This window comes from Lucilia sericata, unplaced genomic scaffold (assembly GCF_015586225.1).
Source record: "Lucilia sericata isolate MDLA Ls3-8-SP2 unplaced genomic scaffold, ASM1558622v1 Contig000789F_arrow, whole genome shotgun sequence".
NCBI lineage: Eukaryota > Metazoa > Arthropoda > Insecta > Diptera > Calliphoridae > Lucilia > Lucilia sericata.
The window spans coordinates 197,162-216,491 of record NW_023994782.1 but is presented as its reverse complement, the minus strand read 5'-3'; the positions used below and the strand labels follow the sequence as shown (position 1 = coordinate 216,491).

Genomic DNA, 19,330 nt, shown 5'->3' with positions numbered 1-19,330 from the left:
GTGAAGGGTATATAAGATTCGGCACAGCCGAATACTCTTACTTGTTTTTTTTGAGTTTTTCGTTTCGCATGTTTCATTGCCTTGTGTATATTGTTTTTGTTTTTTGGTGTATTCAGTTTCATATGTTTGGTTTCATTGCGTTGTGTATTTTGTTTTAGTTTTTTTGTGTATTTCGTTTCGTATGTTTGGATCAGAGTTGGGGGAAGTGCACTAAATTTGCAGTTTCCACTAAATGTTAGTGAAAGTGCAAAATTTTTCACTATCACTAATAGATATTTAGTGGTGAGTTGAAAAATTACAGCCTCACTGGTAGTGGTACAAGAAAGTTTTTCACTAAAATTAATTTAGTGATAGTGAAAACCCTTTTTTTACAGCTTAGTGCAAATTTTTTTTCTCCACTAACAGGATATTGGAAAAATATAATCATTCACTAATGTTAATGGAACTCAAAAAAAAAAAAATAAATTTATGAAAAAATATATTTTGAAAAACAACATAAAAATTGTACGCAAAGTGACAAGAAATTAAAAGGTTTGTCATTCAAATTGCATCCGGGATCAAGAGGCCACATTTTATTTCGTATTTTGGTATTATTTTCGTTGTTTTTAAGGCCTTTATCTATCGTATATTTTTGACATTTTCTTTCATTTATTACGAACGAATTCATTTTCTAAAAACCATAAATATGTATGTATGTATATGATTTTTCTTTAATACAATAAAAAATAATAAAATAGAAATATTTTGAACATACATACATATGTACATATGTATTTTCAATTTGTTTGGATTATTTTTACAAACACTATTTTTTGAGATTTTAGCATTCATGTACAAAATTTTCACTACCACTATTTTTTTTAGTGGTAGTTAAAATATGTTTCACTACCACTAATTTTTTTAATGGTAGTTAAAATATGTTTCACTAACACTATAGTGATAAAAAATAGTGGAAAATCAAAATTTCGTCACTTAGTGCACTAAATATTTAATGCACTACCCCCAACTCTGGTTTGGATGTCTGTTGGTTTTACTGCCTTGTGTATTCTGTTTTTTTGTGGGTTTACTTCGTTTAGCGCTGTTGTTGTTCGTTTTGCTATTGACGTAATAATGATATAAACGGGAAAACGAAATAAATTAAAATTTTATAGAATTGATATTTTTTAAATACACTGTGGTGAAGGGTATATAAGATTCAGCAGAGCCGAATATAGCACTATTACTTGTTGAATGCTGATCTTTTGAAAGATTAATTTTTGAGTATCATTATTATTTTTGTCGTATGGGAACCACCGTGCGGTCATACATATATACCCAGCATAAACTCGGCAATGTAAGTGTACATAACCACTTACTTTTCAATGGGTACCACTTACTGTCTGCATGACTTTGAAGTACTCTATTAATGACTTTATTTTAATCTGATATAGAAGTACTTTATTTTTGGCTTTGTCATTTTGTTTGGACATTTTATTTAATTGCGTGTTACGAATTTGTGTTTTACAAAAAAGAAACAAAATTAAATTTGTATGCGCAATAAGATAGCTAAGCAGTGCTCCAGTGAGTAGAACATTTGATTAAAAACCCGAAGTCCCCCATTTTATGTGTGAGTTTCACCAGCAAACATATTTCTTATTTTAGTTTTGCATCGTTGTTCAAGTTTGGAGATGTTTTACTTAAACTTAAAATCGGTTCAGATTCAACTATGTTACTGACTTATAAGTGCTTAAAGGTACGAAAAACGTAACTCCAGATTTTGGAGGTGTTTGGCAAATTTCAAAATATATTCTTGTTCTAATCGAATCCACCTTTCAGAAAAATAGTATCACTTCCCAGGTATTTCAATTTTCGTTTATTTTGTCTCACTGTGTAATGAGTTAAAATGCTAATGAAGAAGTAGGGAAAAGAGGTTTTATTAGCTTTTTAACTCATTATTTTTCAATGTAAGTTTTTCCAAAAGTATACTTTTAGAAAATTTTAACATATTCTAAAATTGCAATATTTTTAAATTGGAATGATATTAAAAAGTCACTGTGGAAAATTTTGTTAAAATTTAAGATAGTAAATCTGACTACTGTCCGCTTTCACGCGGATTTTCCCAAAGCCGGAATACTCATATGGGAAATGATAACTTGTTTCAACGTATTTTGTGGAATAATATACTCATTATGATGTAAATTGATTTCAATTCTCAAACTATTAAAAATTTAATTAATCAAATTACTATATTTTATTTCATATTTTTTCAGTTGAAGATTTAAATGATAATGGGCCAAAGTTTATTGAACCTTCATTTTCCAGTAAATTATCAATATCTGCAAAAAGGGGACAATTTGTTACTATAGCAAAAGCATATGATGCCGATGATTGTGATATCAATAAACTAATTTACAAAATTGTTGACGGCAATGAACACCAACTTTATTCCATTGAAGAAACTACTGGTCTCATTAGCTTGCAAAATAATCAGAGACTCCAAAACCATAAACAAACTATACTAAATATTTCTGTTACCGATGGACTACATACTAGTTTTGCCAGAGTAAAAATTAATCTGTTGGCTGAAAATCTCCACAGCCCAGTTTTTGAAAACCAATTTTATGAAGCTCATGTTTATGAGAACGATGACCAGGATAAATTTATCGTAAAAGTAAGTTTTTGTTTATAAATATTAAAAATTGCGATTATTTTAATTATTATGCGAATGCTCGCATATGCGAATTATTCGCTTACATTTTTTCATTCACATTCGCTTTTGCATTCGCAAAATCTCAGCGAATGTTTTAGCGAACACTATTTCCTAGAAAACTTTAAGATAATTTAGATGTAAACAGTTTTATTGAATGAAAATTAAAATTTTAGTTGTATATTATGAAGTAGACATGTCGTTACAACTCGATTTTTCATCGAAATAAATAATGAATTTTTGTCATTCACACCTGTGTATTAAAATTTACTTCAATTATACTATTTGCATTTGCATTCGCAAAAATAAAAATTATTATTCGCATTCGCTAAACTGGCATTCGCAACTCCCTAATTATTATTGTAAAATGCCGTCTCAAAGGTATTCTTTTTTTTTTGTCGAATATTTGAAAGGTTTATTTTTTATAAAAAGTAATTTTGGGCTACATTTTTTAAAGATAAAAACTGCTGAATACATTTAAAATCTGACTTTATACAAAATCTACAGGAAAATTTAATATATATGAACATAATTTGACATAGTTTGAATGTAAGAGTAAGAGAAAAAATGTTCAAAACTTGATTTTATTAATCATAAATACAATAACCTATACCCTTTTTCACTCGAAGTATTTTTAATCCAGCAAAAAATAATAGATGTCATAATTTTCAAACGACATCTTAACCACAACTAAGAATGCGATTAAATATTTTTTGATTTTATAAACAAACATTTCCTTACAATTAAAACCTATTTAAAATTGAGAAAAGGTTGTAGAAAAGTCACTACAAATAGCATAATCGAAGCACTTAAAATTTTGGGTTGTACTTACATAACCACTTACTTTTCAATGACTACTAACTACCGTCTGCATTACTTAGAAGTACTCTAGTAATGACATGCTTTTAATCTGATGTATAAGTACTTGCCTCCAATGGCATCACCGTGTTAAAATAATGAGTTAAAATGTTAATTAAGAAGTAGTGAAAAGAGGTTTCAATAGCTTATTAACTCATTACTTTTCAATGTAAGTTTTTCCTGGGATGTTATTTGTGGTGAAAATTCTACATTTTTTACCTCAGTTTTTTTGCTGTGCAGTGATGTATAAATAATATGTTTTGCAAATATATGAAACAAACACTTAAACATATAAAAAGGGTTAAGAAAGTGCGTTCGGAAATGACCGACATATACATATGTATATTAGAGGTGTCCAAAAATATCGATTTTGCTAAACTCAACTGTTTTTTTTTGTATTTGTTACAAAATCCCCTGCAGATAAATGAATGAATTCTGGTATATATGTAAATGGTTTTATATACAATGTTTGATCAGGTATGTGAAAAATAGGACCATAATTTCTTATACCAAGCGTAAAATAGGTCAAAAAGGGAGATAAAAACTCTCCAAGCAAGCTAGGTTTGTACCTGGATCCTTACACTGCTGGCCTATATTCTAATCATTGCATCACTAATCACTACTTTTTACATAAAAATACGATATTCGTTGCTAAATCTATGTATACACGGTTGTTAGATCTTACAACGTTGGCAGTAAAATGTGCAGAAAATGTCTAACGACAGTGTCTGTCAACTTACAAATTTCGTCTTGCAACATTGTCAGTAATGCTTTTAATGACAACGTTCCAAAAGAAAAATTGTAAGTTCAAACGATTGTTAGACATTTTCTGCACATTTTACTGACAACGTTGTAAGATCTGACAACCGTGTATCACAGCTTTTACAAACGTGTAGATTTCTATAATAAATTCCTAGCAAAAAATAATTGATGTCATACTTTACAAACAACATCTTAATCACATCTAAAAATACGATTACATATTTTTCGCTTTTATAAACCAAGTATTTCCTTACAAATGAAAACCCAGTTAAAAGTGAGGAAAGAGTTATAGAAAAGTCACTACAAATAACATATTCGAAGTACATCAAATTCAGATTAAAAACCAATGAAATTTACATAAGCGTGTCATTGAATGAATGGGGTTTATTTTTGTATCCAAATATTGGATTAGATTAGATGTAGTTCGATGTTTTCAAAAATTAACAACATCCCTCCAATGACAAGCTAATGTAAAATTCATAGGTTTTTCACCCGAATTTGAAGCACTTCGGGTTACTAGTTGTGATGAAAATACTACATCTTTTTTCACACTTTTTTTGATGTTAGATAAATATAGCTATACCGAGGGGAAAATAAAATGTTTAAATAAAATACAAAACGTATCGAATTTCGAAAAACTGAAAAAAAACCGTTTCGGTGAAATAATATAAGGTTTATAATGTAATAATTTCAATTAATCTCATTAAATAATTATATGTAAAAATTTTAAAAATCTAAAAATTTTCCGAAAAATAACAACATTTGTAATAATTTATGAGTCGTAAACAAAATTGTGTTATGTCTCTCAAAGAGCTTACATATGACACCAAATTTGCATATAGTTTATTTGCCAGAAATATGACAAAATCTTAAAAAGGACCTTTTTATCCTTTGATCCAGCTTACCAAATATTGACGTCACACAGTGGTATAGGAAAAAAAAAAGAGGGAAATAATTCGGTAACTTCTAAACGGTTAATCCGATTTTAATGAAATTTGGTGTGCACAAAGAGGAGGTGTTGTCGAGTTTAGGTTTTGAATTTGGACCTTATAGGCCAACCAGGGGCCCGGCGGGGGGTCATCAAATTAGGACACCTCGGCTATGTTAAATTTTTAAAACGATCCTATTTCTTCATTTGAGTTCCGATTTAAAAAAAATTTCGTATATAGAATCTCCTCATCGAGCACTATAAAAAATGTTGTCATAGCAGTAAATTATCTCTTATAGTTTAGGAGATATTCGCATTTGAAAATTAAAATTTTTACCGTCCTTACTTTAGTTTTTTTTGATAATAGCAGGTCCAAATATTCCCGATTTTCGCCATTTTTTTTTATTCGCTTAACAACAAGTTTATATATCAAGCAGTGAAAGAATTATGTAAAAATCATGACTGAGTCCAAAGTTATAGGCATTTTAATTTAAAAAATTAAAAAAAGGCGATTTTTTGTCATTTTTTTGGGAAAAAAGTATCTTTTTCTTTTTAAGTTATCTAAAAAGTTTCTAAGAAGATGTATATAGAATTTATACTTTTTGGAAAGCTGACTTTACATAAAGTACGATAAATGAAACAAAACCTAAAAATTTTTGATACCGAGGGGACCAGGTCCATCCAAAAAAACCCTATTTTTTATGGAAAATTAAATTTTGAGCAAAAATTCTCAAATCGCATAGTCGATATCAAATTATAGTGACCTGTTTTATATGACCCAATAAGTTCTTAATCATTTTGTAACGGGTTTCGATAACCCCGCCCCTGGTATGGATATAATAGGCAAAAAACTAAAAAATCCCATTTTTGGGATTTTTTAAAACTTTTTTGGGAATTCCGGGATTTCTAATAAGAAAATTCGAAATTTTGATTTAATTTTGGATTTTAAGTAAAAAAATCTACCTAACTGTAAAATTTCATCAAAAAATATTCATAAATAAAATTTTTATTGCAATTAGAAAAATTTGTATCTTCGCAAAAACTGAATAAAAAACATTTTTTAATTTTTTTTAAAAAAAGTATTCCGCGAATTTTTTAATTTTCAAAAATTATATACAGTTTTGAAAAATAGACAAAATTACCTTTCCATTGATATATAACATGCCTACCTAATGTTTTTTAAGTGACAAATTAATTAGGGAAAACTCAACATCTTTTAGAAAATTTGCCTAGCACTATTATTTTCATCCATAAGGTTAACTCTTAAATTTGTTACATATATGGATGAAAATAATAGTGCTAGGTAAATTTTCTAAAAGATGTTGAGTTTTCCCTAATTAATTTGTCACTTAAAAAACATTAGGTAGGCATGTTATATATCAATGGAAAGGTAATTTTGTCTATTTTTCAAAACTGTATATAATTTTTGAAAATTAAAAAATTCGCGGAATACTTTTTTTAAAAAAAATTAAAAAATGTTTTTTATTCAGTTTTTGCGAAGATACAAATTTTTCAAATTGCAATAAAAATTTTATTTATGAATATTTTTTGATGAAATTTTACAGTTAGGTAGATTTTTTTACTCAAAATCCAAAATTAAATAAAAATTTCGAATTTTCTTATTAGAAATCCCGGAATTCCCAAAAAAGTTTTAAAAAATCCCAAAAATGGGATTTTTTGGTTTTTTGCCTATTATATCCATACCAGGGGCGGGGTTATCGAAACCCGTTACAAAATGATTAAGAACTTATTGGGTCATATAAAACAGGTCACTATAATTTGATATCGACTATGCGATTTGAGAATTTTTGCTCAAAATTTAATTTTCCATAAAAAATAGGGTTTTTTTGGATGGACCTGGTCCCCTCGGTATCAAAAATTTTTAGGTTTTGTTTCATTTATCGTATTTTATGTAAAGTCAGCTTTCCAAAAAGTATAAATTCTATATACATCTTCTTAGAAACTTTTTAGATAACTTAAAAAGAAAAAGATACTTTTTTCCCAAAAAAATGACAAAAAATCGCCTTTTTTTAATTTTTTAAATTTAAATGCCTATAACTTTGGACTCAGTCATGATTTTTACATAATTCTTTCACTGCTTGGTATATAAACTTGTTGTTAAGCAAATAAAAAAAAATGGCGAAAATCGGAAATATTTGGACCTGCTATTATCAAAAAAACTAAAGTAAGGACGGTAAAAATTTTAAAATTTTAATATTCAAATGCGAATATCTCCTAAACTATAAGAGATAATTTACTGCTACGACGACATTTTTTATAGTGCTCGACGAAATTTTTTTTAAATCGGAACTCAAATGAAGAAATAGGATCGTTTTAAAAATTTAACATAGCCGAGGTGTCCTAATTTGAGGACCCCCCGCCGGGCCCCTGGTTGGCCTATAAGGTCCAAATTCAAAACCTAAACTCGACAACACCTCCTCTTTGTGCATACCAAATTTCATTAAAATCGGATTAACCGTTTAGAAGTTACCGAATTATTTCCCTCTTTTTTTTTTCCTATACCACTGTGCGTCAGTACAAAAAATTTGAAAATTGGTATATTAGAACGAGCTAAATTTTCATTTTCGGTGGGAACATCGGCAACTTCAATTGTGGAGCCTAATGTACATTAGGGTGTCCCGTGGACCACTTTTTAGGATGAATACCCCTAAAACGAAGCATTTCAATATTCTAAATACGAGAAAAATAAAAAACATTTTTTTTGAAAAGGTCCCTAGTTCCCTGCGATTGAAAATCATGATCTCAGTACAACATGTTAAAAAAAGATTGCAGACATATCTTTTCCAATTGGGTCACGAAAGTTCCGTAGTATTGAGATTATCGTGGGAAAACAAATATATTCTACAAAAATTTTAAAATTATTTTTCCCCTATTCACCCCATAATTTCGGTATTTTTAAGACCAATTTCGAAAAAATCTAATATATTTTTCAAAAATTATACTGAGGTAGGGAAAAATTATGAATTTAGAGGTACTTTTCGACATTTAAGAATGAGAATTTTTTATTTTCTTTGTTCTACGTCTTTATTTTGAATGTAATATACAGTGTCGGTCAAAACATATTGGACAAAAATTACATGCTACATATTTATGGAATAAAACAAATATGTTCTCTTTTATAAAGAAAAATATAAAGAAGTCGAATTCTAAATTTTATAATGGCAACGCTTTTTTATCATATTTATAAATTGAAAGTAACATTTTTTTCAAAAAATAACATGGATAACATAAAATTTTATAATGGAAACTCGTTTTTATCATATTTATTTATTTTTATACCATAAATACAGTAGCGAGCACAAAAAATGCAACGCGTGACGATATGATCTTCGATTTCGTCTGTTTCGAAATAACGGTAATGAATCCATCTCTTCTTTTTGCTGTTTATTCTCTTAACTTCCAAACAAGCGAAATTTTGTTTCAATTTCTATTACGCAAAGTGAAATATTTTATATTTGCTGAAAAAAGTGAACTTTTTTCGCGAGCACAAAAAATGCAACGCAATGAAATAACAGTAAATTTATGGTTTTTATTGCGTTTTGAATGAAAGTTTTTTGAAGAAATTATACAATACGATCATTATAGTAGTAGCAGTTATTATCTAATCAAAAAAAGAACTATTATTAAAGCTCTAGAGGATAAGAATCCATGCTTGAAATAGGTTCGTTCTTTTGAGTGAAAAATTTGGCGTAAATCGATATGAATCACGATTTCACTTGAGAAAAAGCATGGAAAGGGAACAGATAGTGGTTGTCTATGGAAAACTTCCACTTTTAAAGACCGTCAGGTGATTAAATTGTTCAAAATCGGCTCAAGAAAGAAGATAGTGGGCGTTGCTAGTTTTACAAAGGAGCATATGGGTGACTCTATTGGAGTTCACATTGCTCGTGGAAGTTTTAATAAAGTGTAATTTGCTTGGAAAACGTTTTACTAAGGAACCACTCGTCAGTAGAGTCAAGAAAAACAAGCCCCGTTATTTTGCGAAACGTATCAGCATTGGTCAAGTGAACAGCGGGTTAAGGTCTTATGTGACGACGTGTGCAAATAAAATTTATTTGGCTCCGATACCTTAAATTTCTTACTAGATGGCCTAGACAAAGACAATATATTCGTCTAATAGTCACATATGTCGAAAAATCCATTTTGAAGTGGTGCAAGAAGCGAGATTTTCGCAATGAAATCACTGATTACATGTCAAGCATTTACAGCACCACCTGACCAATGCTTAACACATTTCTCAAACTCAACGCGGTACTTTTTATTGACTCTACTAATCTGGGATTTTTCCAAGCAAATTATACTTTGTTAAACCTTCTGCGGGCAATTTGAACTCCAATAGAGTCACCCATATGCTCCTTTGTGAAACTAGCAACGTCCGCTGACATCTTTTTCACTCAAAAAAACGAACCAATTTCAAGCATGAATTCTTATCCTATAGAGTTTGAATAATAGTTATTCTTTGATTAGATAATAATTACTACTATTATAATATTCGTATTATATAATTTCTTCAAGAAAATTTCATTCAAAACGCAATAAAAATCATAAATTTACTGTGCTCGCGAAAAATGTTCACTTTTTTCAGCAAATATAAAATATTTCACTTGCTTAATAGAAATTTAAATAAAATGTCGCTTATTTGGAAGCTCTGAGTTAAGAGAATGAACAGCAAAAAGAGGAGATGGATTGATTACCGTTGTTTCGAAACAGACAAAATCAAAGATCATATGACCCCGCGTTGCAATTTTTGTGCTCGCTACTACATGTAACATGTAATTTTTATACAATATGTTTTGGCCGACACTGTCTGCTTTCAAAAACTCAAACTAAACTATACAGAAAGTTTACCATTTGATGATTTTTGTTTCAGTTGTGCTAAAACAAATAAATTTGAGTTGTAACTTTATAATATGATAAAAAATTTATTTATACAGTATTTTTGCGTTTGCTACTTTTTCGGTAAATTGAGCAAGTTGTTGTAAATCAATGAAATGTGTGTAATTTTATGCTATTACATAAATGTATATTTGGAATATCTATCTTAGTATGTCGAAATTCAACAATTCAGAGTAAAAGGGAAAGAGAATGTTCATTTGCATACATTGATCTATAGACTCAATATTATGAAATAAATATTAAAATCCCTGGCAATGCGGGGTAAAAAAACTAGTATTAAATTATTTCTTTATATTTTTTTATCTTTTAAAATATTTGTAGGTTAAAGCAATAGATAATGATTTCGGAACATATGCAACTTTAACTTATGAAATAATTGGAGATGACATGAATTCCATATTTACGGTGGGATAGAAACACTGGTTCTTTATACACAAAAGATTCCTTAAACAGGGAACAAAAATCAACCTATGATGTTATTGTTAAAGCTTCTGAACGGAGGAGGAAAAATTTGGATTTACTTTGGTAAAGGTCAAAGTTGTAGACGTCAATGATAATGCTCCATACTTTTTGCTGAAAGATTTGAAAATTATAGTAAAACATGATGTTAAAGTAAATTCTGTCATTGCTAAGGTACGTATTATGTTTAATTTATTTTTCCACATATAATACATATCCATTAAAACATATTTATACATACATACATACATACTACATACCATACATACATACATACATACATACATACATACTACATACATACATACATCAATACATACATACATACAAGACACATACATACTACAGACATACATACATACATACAACATACATACATACATACATACAGACATACATACATACATACATACATACATACATACATACATACATACATACATACATACATACATACATACATACATACATACATACATACATACATACATACATACATACATACATACATACATACATACATACATACATACATACATACATACATACATACATACATACATACATACATACATACATACATACATACATACATACATACATACATACATACATACATACATACATACATACATACATACATACATACATACATACATACATACATACATACATACATACATACATACATACATACATACATACATACATACATACATACATACATACATACATACTTACATACATACGTTATGAATAACACATAATTATGTACATATGTATATTATAATATAAAATAACGAAAATAGTATCGTAAATCAGTTAATTTGTTTTCATTCATGTTAATTATGAAAATTCTAAGATATTGCTTGGTAATAAACTTGAACGTAACTTGTATTATTTATCTATATATGTATGTACATACATACGTATATAAAAGAGTCGCGTTAGTGACTGACTGATTTATCATCGCACAGCCCAAACGGCTGATCCAGTAAGGAGGGATTTTTTTAAATTTGTATATTTGGGGGTAAAGAAGCGGAAAACGGGTAAAATTGTTTTTTTTTTTCTTGAACAAATAAATGCAGATTTGTATCGTTTGAGTTTTATCTGTGATATACATACATATAGATTTAAACACAGCGTATTTTGTCAACCTAATTCTAGAAAAGAAATTTAAAAAAAAAATAATTTAATCCACTATTTCATCGTTCTAATCGTATTTTTTATGTTTAGAGAAACAAAAATATTTAATCTACGTGGTCCTGATTGAATAAGAAAGAGGAGCATCTTTGGTACTTTTACGTTCATCGTACCTTTTGTATTTTCTTCGAATTTAACATGACTAAATCAGAATCCATCAGTGGTGAATTTTTGGTACTTTTTCCTTCTTCAAATGGTACTTTTTGTATATTCTATAATATTAAGCCAAAACAAGATTTTTGAACAAACACTGAATGTGATTCTTTAATAGAAAACTGTTTGGTACTTTTTCGTCCTTTAAATGGTACTATAATATTGAACATGCATGGTCCTGACTGAATAAGAATCTGTAAGAGGAAACTCTTTGGAAGTTACATAGTGGTGAACCGAAACAAATGACACACGGTTCTTATAAAATGAGAATTTATAAAAGGGAGATTTTTGGTATTTATTTTTCATTGGGTGGCGAAGCGCCCAGGGTACAACAGTAAAATATATTTAAAACGACTCACTTCTTATACCCCACAATGCAATTATTCGTCATTTACGCTCTCATTCTTCATTCAACCCCCAATTACGAACTGAATTACATGATTCGCCATACAAAATTCATCTGCCAATTACACAAGCTGTACGTAATTCAGTTTTAATTAGCTACGAATTACAAATCGGGTATTCATCATAATCAGTTAAAAAAAAAAAAATATTACTTAATTTGTTAAAATAATGTAACAAACATGTATTCCAAAAAAATAACAAAATATTGAATGAAAAAAATATAAAAATATTTGGAAATTTTAATCCATATGTACTGATTTGAAATACATGTCAACTTACTCCTTAATAGACAACAATTGATCGAATAACCGATCTACAGTTAATCTTTTGAATACCCTTCAAGCTTTAAAATTAACAGTTTAACGATTTATGTAATTTATTAAATTCAAACTACGACACCATCTGTCGAACAAACAGGAATAGTCCTCATGATCCTAAGTATATAAACACACACATACATATCGATCACGTAATATAGATAATTTTTTTTTTATAAAACCATGTTAATTATACATACCTACATTTAAGAGTAAATAAATTTATTATATTTTTATTTTTTGTAGATTACAGCGATGGATATGGATGAAAATAATAACAGCATCTTAAATTATACAATGGAAAATTCAACATTAAATCCTATGTATATGGAATATTTGTCACTAGGCAATGAAGGAGATCTACGTATAACAAAGTCCTTACAAAACTTTTCCAATGAATTAATAGAATTTTTCGTTAAAGCGACTGATAATGGTGATAAACAATTGAGTAATGTTTTACCGGTATCATTACAAGTTGTGTATTCAAATATAACAATTCCCTCATTTGAAAAGGCTGTATTGAACATTAATGTCGAAGAGTCTTATTCGCCGGGCTCAATACTAGCAAAATTAAAAGTAAATGGCAATTTTTCAGTAAAAATTTCGTTAGTATCGTACTCACCAAAATTCTCTATAACTGAAAATGGAGATGTTATGTTAATGCAGTTGTTAGATAGGGAAGTGTCTAGTGTGGAACACATCATTGCAATGTCAGAAACTGCAACAGTTCCTCCGTTGTATGCGTATATCGATATATTTTTTAATGTCCAGGATGAAAACGATAATTTTCCAAAATTCTCAAATATAGTATACAATGTTGAAATTCCGGAAAATGCTGAAAAGGGTTCGTCTGTTATTAAAGTAACATGTGTGGATGCAGATGAGGGACCTAATGGTGATGTACGATATTACTTAGAAGATGATACATATTCAAAAATATTTGAAATCGATATTTATTCTGGATGGATAACATTGCTTTCAACCTTAGACAGAGAGTCGCAGTCAGAATATTATTTCAATGTTTTAGCAAGCGACAATGGTCAGCCTAAACAAATATCTAAAGCTCCTGTATCTATAACTGTATTGGACTGTAATGACAACCCCTCCATATTTAAACAAAAGCATCAGGATCTATTTGTATCGGAAAATGTTATACCTGGAACTGTTTTATCACGACTTTTAGTAACAGACTTGGATTCGCAAAAAAGCCATTTAGATTTCTTTATAGTATCTGGTGACAATTACTCTCAGTTTCAAATCTCAAACAGCGGAGAATTATTTGTTTCGAAGAAACTTGATCGCGAATTTATAGAAAATTATAATCTCAGTGTTGCTGTAACCGATGGAAAATTTATTTCGTATGCTTATATATTTATTAGCATTAATGATGAAAATGATAATTTTCCAATATGCTTGAAACCGAGATACAATATTATTGTCAATGAATCGACACCTGTGGGTACAACCTTAGTTGAAATAAGTGCAATAGATCTCGATATTAATCCCAACAACAAAATGAGATACTATTTAACGGGTAACTTTTCAGACGATTTTTACATTGACAAAGATTCTGGTGAACTAAAAATTGCTAAACAATTAGATCGTGAAAAGCATTCAATGTATATTTTGCTCGTTCATGTTCAAGATGGAAAAGAATTATTAAAGGAGTGTGTTAGCGAAGTTATTATTGCTGTCAGTGATGTAAATGATAACAAACCAGAATTTTCAATGAAACAATATATCGTTAGTATACCTGAAGATGCTCAAATTAACACAATTGTAACCAAAATTCATGCAACTGATAAAGATTTTGGATTAAATAGAAAATTATCATACTCTTTTTTGGAAGCAAATGATTTTTTTAAGATCACTTCTTTTAATGGCATTATAAAATTAACGAAATCTTTAGACAGAGAAAATACATCTATATTTAATATATCACTAAAAGCAGAAGATTATGGAACTCCTAAATTATATTCCATCGCAAATCTTACCATACATGTATTGGACATCAACGATAATCCACCAGTATTTAATTTAAAGCATTATAAAACATTTTTATCGGAGAAATCGGCAATAGATTCTGTCGTTTTAAAAGTTCACGCTACATCTGAAGATATCGGTATAAATGCTGAAATATTATATTATATTATTGGGGGAAATGAACAACAAAAGTTTAAAATCGATTCTAAAACAGGAGTGATTTCAGTAAATTTGGAAATTGATTATGAAAAAACTAAATCGTTTTTCTTGACAGTGCAGGCAATTGATGGAGGAACGCCACCACTTAGTAGTCAAGCATTTGTAAACATCACAATATTGGATATTAATGACAATCTTCCACAATTCACACAAAATCTTTATCGTATACGTGTGGCTGAAAATACAAAAAAAGGACAAATTATAGCCCAGATTACTGCTACTGATGAGGACTCTGAACAAAATGGTATTGTAATGTACCATATAGAAAGAGGAGACAGATTAAAACAGTTTTCTATCGATGAATTTATGGGAGAAATCTATATTAACAATGACCTTGATCGAGAAACAATATCATCATATACTCTTGAGATAAGGGCATGTGATAATGGAATTCCGCAATTGTGCAGTTATGTTCAAGTATTAATAGATGTATTAGACATAAACGATAATCCACCATTATTTAAAAACTCAAATTACAGCATAGTTTTGCAAGAGAATAAGCCTTTGGGATTTATAATAATTACGTTTGAATTATCTGATGCTGACGAGTTCCCAAATAGTAGTCCATTTACATTTGACTTTAAGAGTGGAAATGAGGGTGGATTTTTTCGATTGGAACAAGATGGTAGCCTAAGAACTGCCGCTCGATTTAACCATCGCATTTGTGACGAATATGTATTGCAAATTAGAGTTTTCGACAATGGCACCCCACCTCTATATTCTGATACATGGATTTCAATCAAAATAATCGAAGAAAGTCAGTATCCACCAGTAATTACACCTTTAGAAATAACAGTTAACTCTTATGATGACGATTTTGCTGGAGGATTTCTTGGCAAAATATATGTCTCAGATCTGGATAAATATGATACTTTTACATTCGAACTTGCTCCAACCCATGGGTATGAATATTCTGTCCTTAGATTATTCAACATATCGCAGAACACTGGAGAGCTTTTTGCTCTAAAGAATCTTGATATTGGTCTATATCAAATAAACGTTACTGTGTCAGATGGAAAATTCATTTCTCATGCGATTGTACGTTTAAACGTGGAAATTATTACAAATGAAATGGTTAAAAACTCCATAATTATTAAATTTGGAAATGTTACCCCAAAAGACTTCATTTTAAGTCATCGTAAAGCTTTTATACGATCTATTCGTGAAATAATGAGATGTGGCCAAAAAGATGTGATTATTATTGCTCTTAATCACGACCAGATTCTTGCAAATGAAAATAATACAACTAATATGTTATTTAATAGCAATCGTTCTAGAAGACGACGATCCTATAATGTTTTAGAAGTGGTTTTTACAGTGCAGAAGCAACAAATCGTTCCAACATCAGAAAGCTATTATTCTTCTGATGAAATACGTTATAAGATTTTAAAAAAAATTGAAGAAATTGAATATAACTCAAATCTTTTGGTAGAAGAGCTGGTACCAAATGAATGTATATCAAGTACATGCGTTCATGGTGAATGCAAAAAACAACTGCGTATAATGAAAAACGACTTACACACATACTATACAGATGTTGTTAGTTATGTTTCACCCACATACATATATATAAATAACTGTTTATGCAAGCAAGGTTTTGACGGGAAAAATTGTGATGAGCCCATCAACGCATGTTCGTCTGATCCATGTACTGTGCAAAAAAAATGCTGGCCAGCCGATACTGCAATCGGTTATCAATGTATATGTCCTACAGGTTATTCAGGCTTGAACTGTGAAATTCAAGCTGTGAAATGTCTAAATAATACTTGTTCAAATTTACAAACACCAGTTTCATTTAGTGGAAAAAGCTACGCACATTATAAAATAAATAAATCTGTTGCTCGGAGTATTGTAGAAAGTCAATTTTCTTTTTCGTTAAATGTGCGGACTGTACAGCAATCTGGAACTCTAGTTTATGCAAGTGGTCCCATAGATTACAATATAATCGAGATTTTAAATGGAGCTCTTCAATATAGATTTGATCTCGGTTCTGGGGAAGGTCTAGTTGTAGTATCTAGTGTAAATATATCTGACGGAGCCTGGCACTCCATAAAACTAGAGCGTATTCTTAATACTGCGAAGGTGGTCGTTGATAGTAAGCACTTCTCTCAAGGCAGTGCCCCTGGAGTTAACATTATATTAAATCTGCAAACAAATGATTTTTTTGTGGGAGCAGAAGTTAAACCACATCATACTATAATTGGATATGAAGACATTCATAGGGGTTTTATAGGCTGCATGACCGATTTAAGGATAGGAAATGAAATGTTACCTCTATATATATCTGGAGGTAGTACTGTAGCTGCTTTAAAGCGATTTACTAACGTTGAATTTCATTGTGATCCCGCAAAAGTTTTAATAAATTTGGGTATTTGCAGCAGTCAACCCTGTTTGAATGCAGGCTTTTGTCAAGATCTCGGTGATAAATTTAAATGTGTATGTCCTGAGCGATTTTCTGGAAAATTGTGCGAAGTTGATTTAGATCCATGTGCATCATCCCCCTGTTTATATGGTGGTCATTGCGAACATTTTGGTCCTAATAATTATTCATGCATCTGTCCAAGTCATCTATCAGGCAGAAGATGTGAATATGGTAAATTTTGCTCACCTAATCCATGCAAAAATGGAGGAATATGTGAAGAAGGCGATGGTATTCCACATTGTATGTGTAGGGGATTTACTGGAACAATGTGTGAAATTGATGTGGACGAATGTGAAAATCATCCATGTGGAAGTGGTGCAACTTGTATCAACGAAGCTGGTAGTTTTCGATGTATTTGTCCCTCATATCTAACAGGAGCTAGCTGCGGAGATCCGTTGTATTCAAATTCTATTTCTACAAAAATTAGAAATTTTTCAATGGAAAATATTACAGGCATAATATGCGGAGTAACATTTGTTTTCATATTTTGTATATTGATGCTACTCTGCATAATTTTGAAAAAGAATTACTCAAGAACGATAAGACAAAATCCCGATAGAATCAAAAATACGTATAAGGAAACAACATTGAATTCTCTCCTACAGAAGGATAAGAATAATAAACAGAATACTAAGCTCAGTAATCTAGAAGTTAACCACCGACCAATAAGTTATACTCAATCATCTACAGATAATAATATGTTTTCAACAAATACCCATTTCGTTAATAATTTGGACATTTTAAGAAGCTATGGGTCTGCTGGTGATGAACTCGAAAATATAGCTTTTGAGTATCAGAAAATAAACTTACATAATCAAAATGTAAATATTAATAACGAGAACATATCAGACGTTGCTACGTCATCATATAAAACATACTGGTGCGATCAAATGCAACTTAAGACGTTTTGTGAAAATAAACTTAACAATGGTAAGTTCAATCAAAGTTATTCCCAACATTAGCAAAAATACATTCATTTATATATTCAGTAATGCAAAATTAAACAATATAAAAAAGTAAATGAGATTTCGAAGAAATCAGATTTACTTGTAACACACTAGGTATAAAACCTATATGTGTTTCTTTATTTAGGCCATCTACGTCCAGAAAAAATATTACAAAAAATATAGGATGTCAAATTTTTCATTAAAAAATAAATACTAAAAAAGAGTGAAATCTGGAAAAAAAAATTTAATATTTCGACTTTTAGCTATTTTTATATAAACAATTTAAGAAAGTCCTAAAGGCCCAACGATAATGTGAATAAGCAAGCTAGTTAATGACAAAATCGAGCGAAAATTCTCTTAAATGCTTAAGAAAATCCAAGGAAACTTTTAGGTGGCTATAATGTACTTACGTGCATTCAAAACATTTTAGCTCCGTTTGCATATTTATGTGCCACACGTAATAAAAAAAAGTACATATTTCATAATATTTTATTGAAAAAAATTAATTTTCTGGACAATTTTAATTTTTTCTTTATGTATAATATACAAACAATTTATTCCGAACGTAATGTGCTGTCAGTATCGCTCTTTGCTTAAGCAAATAAAATTTGACGAAACTATCTTAAATACATTATAGTTTATCACATACATTTTATATGTGTTCGCACAGTTGCTTAAGCTGACTTCAGTTTGTTTAAGCATATTAGTTAATAATATAATATTCACATTAATGTCAAAGGATTTTTGCTCTAATAGTTTCCCAGCCATACATACGATTTTTATACCTTCCACCATCAGTGGTGATAGAGGATATATATAACTTTGTCATTCCGTGTGTAACACCAAGAAATATTCATCTGAGACCCAACAAAGTATATATATTCTGGGTCCTTATCAAATTCTGAGTCGATTTAGCCATGTCCGTCTGTCTGTGTGAAACGCGCTCACGATAAAACGAAGCAATAGAGTTTAACCAAATTCACCCAAAATGTTCTTCATTTTCCTAAGTTGTTTGGTATTGAAAATGGGAAAAATCGGTTCACACCGGGAAAAGTTATGAATTAAAATTTG

The 19,330-nt window shown here is 29.8% G+C and overlaps 1 protein-coding gene across 2 annotated transcripts in view; it reads left to right on the top strand.

Moving 5' to 3' along the window:
• The first annotated feature begins 2,374 nt into the window (after positions 1 to 2,374).
• Positions 2,375 to 19,330, top strand: part of LOC119608094 (fat-like cadherin-related tumor suppressor homolog) — a 67,126-nt gene continuing 50,170 nt past the window's right edge. For both annotated transcript variants that reach the window (XM_037962360.1, XM_037962358.1), the window contains exons 1-3: positions 2,375 to 2,650; positions 10,473 to 10,784; positions 12,935 to 18,242. In XM_037962360.1, the coding sequence (XP_037818288.1) occupies positions 12,944 to 18,242 (5,299 nt within the window). In that variant the 5' untranslated portion in view covers positions 2,375 to 2,650; positions 10,473 to 10,784; positions 12,935 to 12,943. The remainder of the gene's footprint in view (positions 2,651 to 10,472; positions 10,785 to 12,934; positions 18,243 to 19,330) is intronic.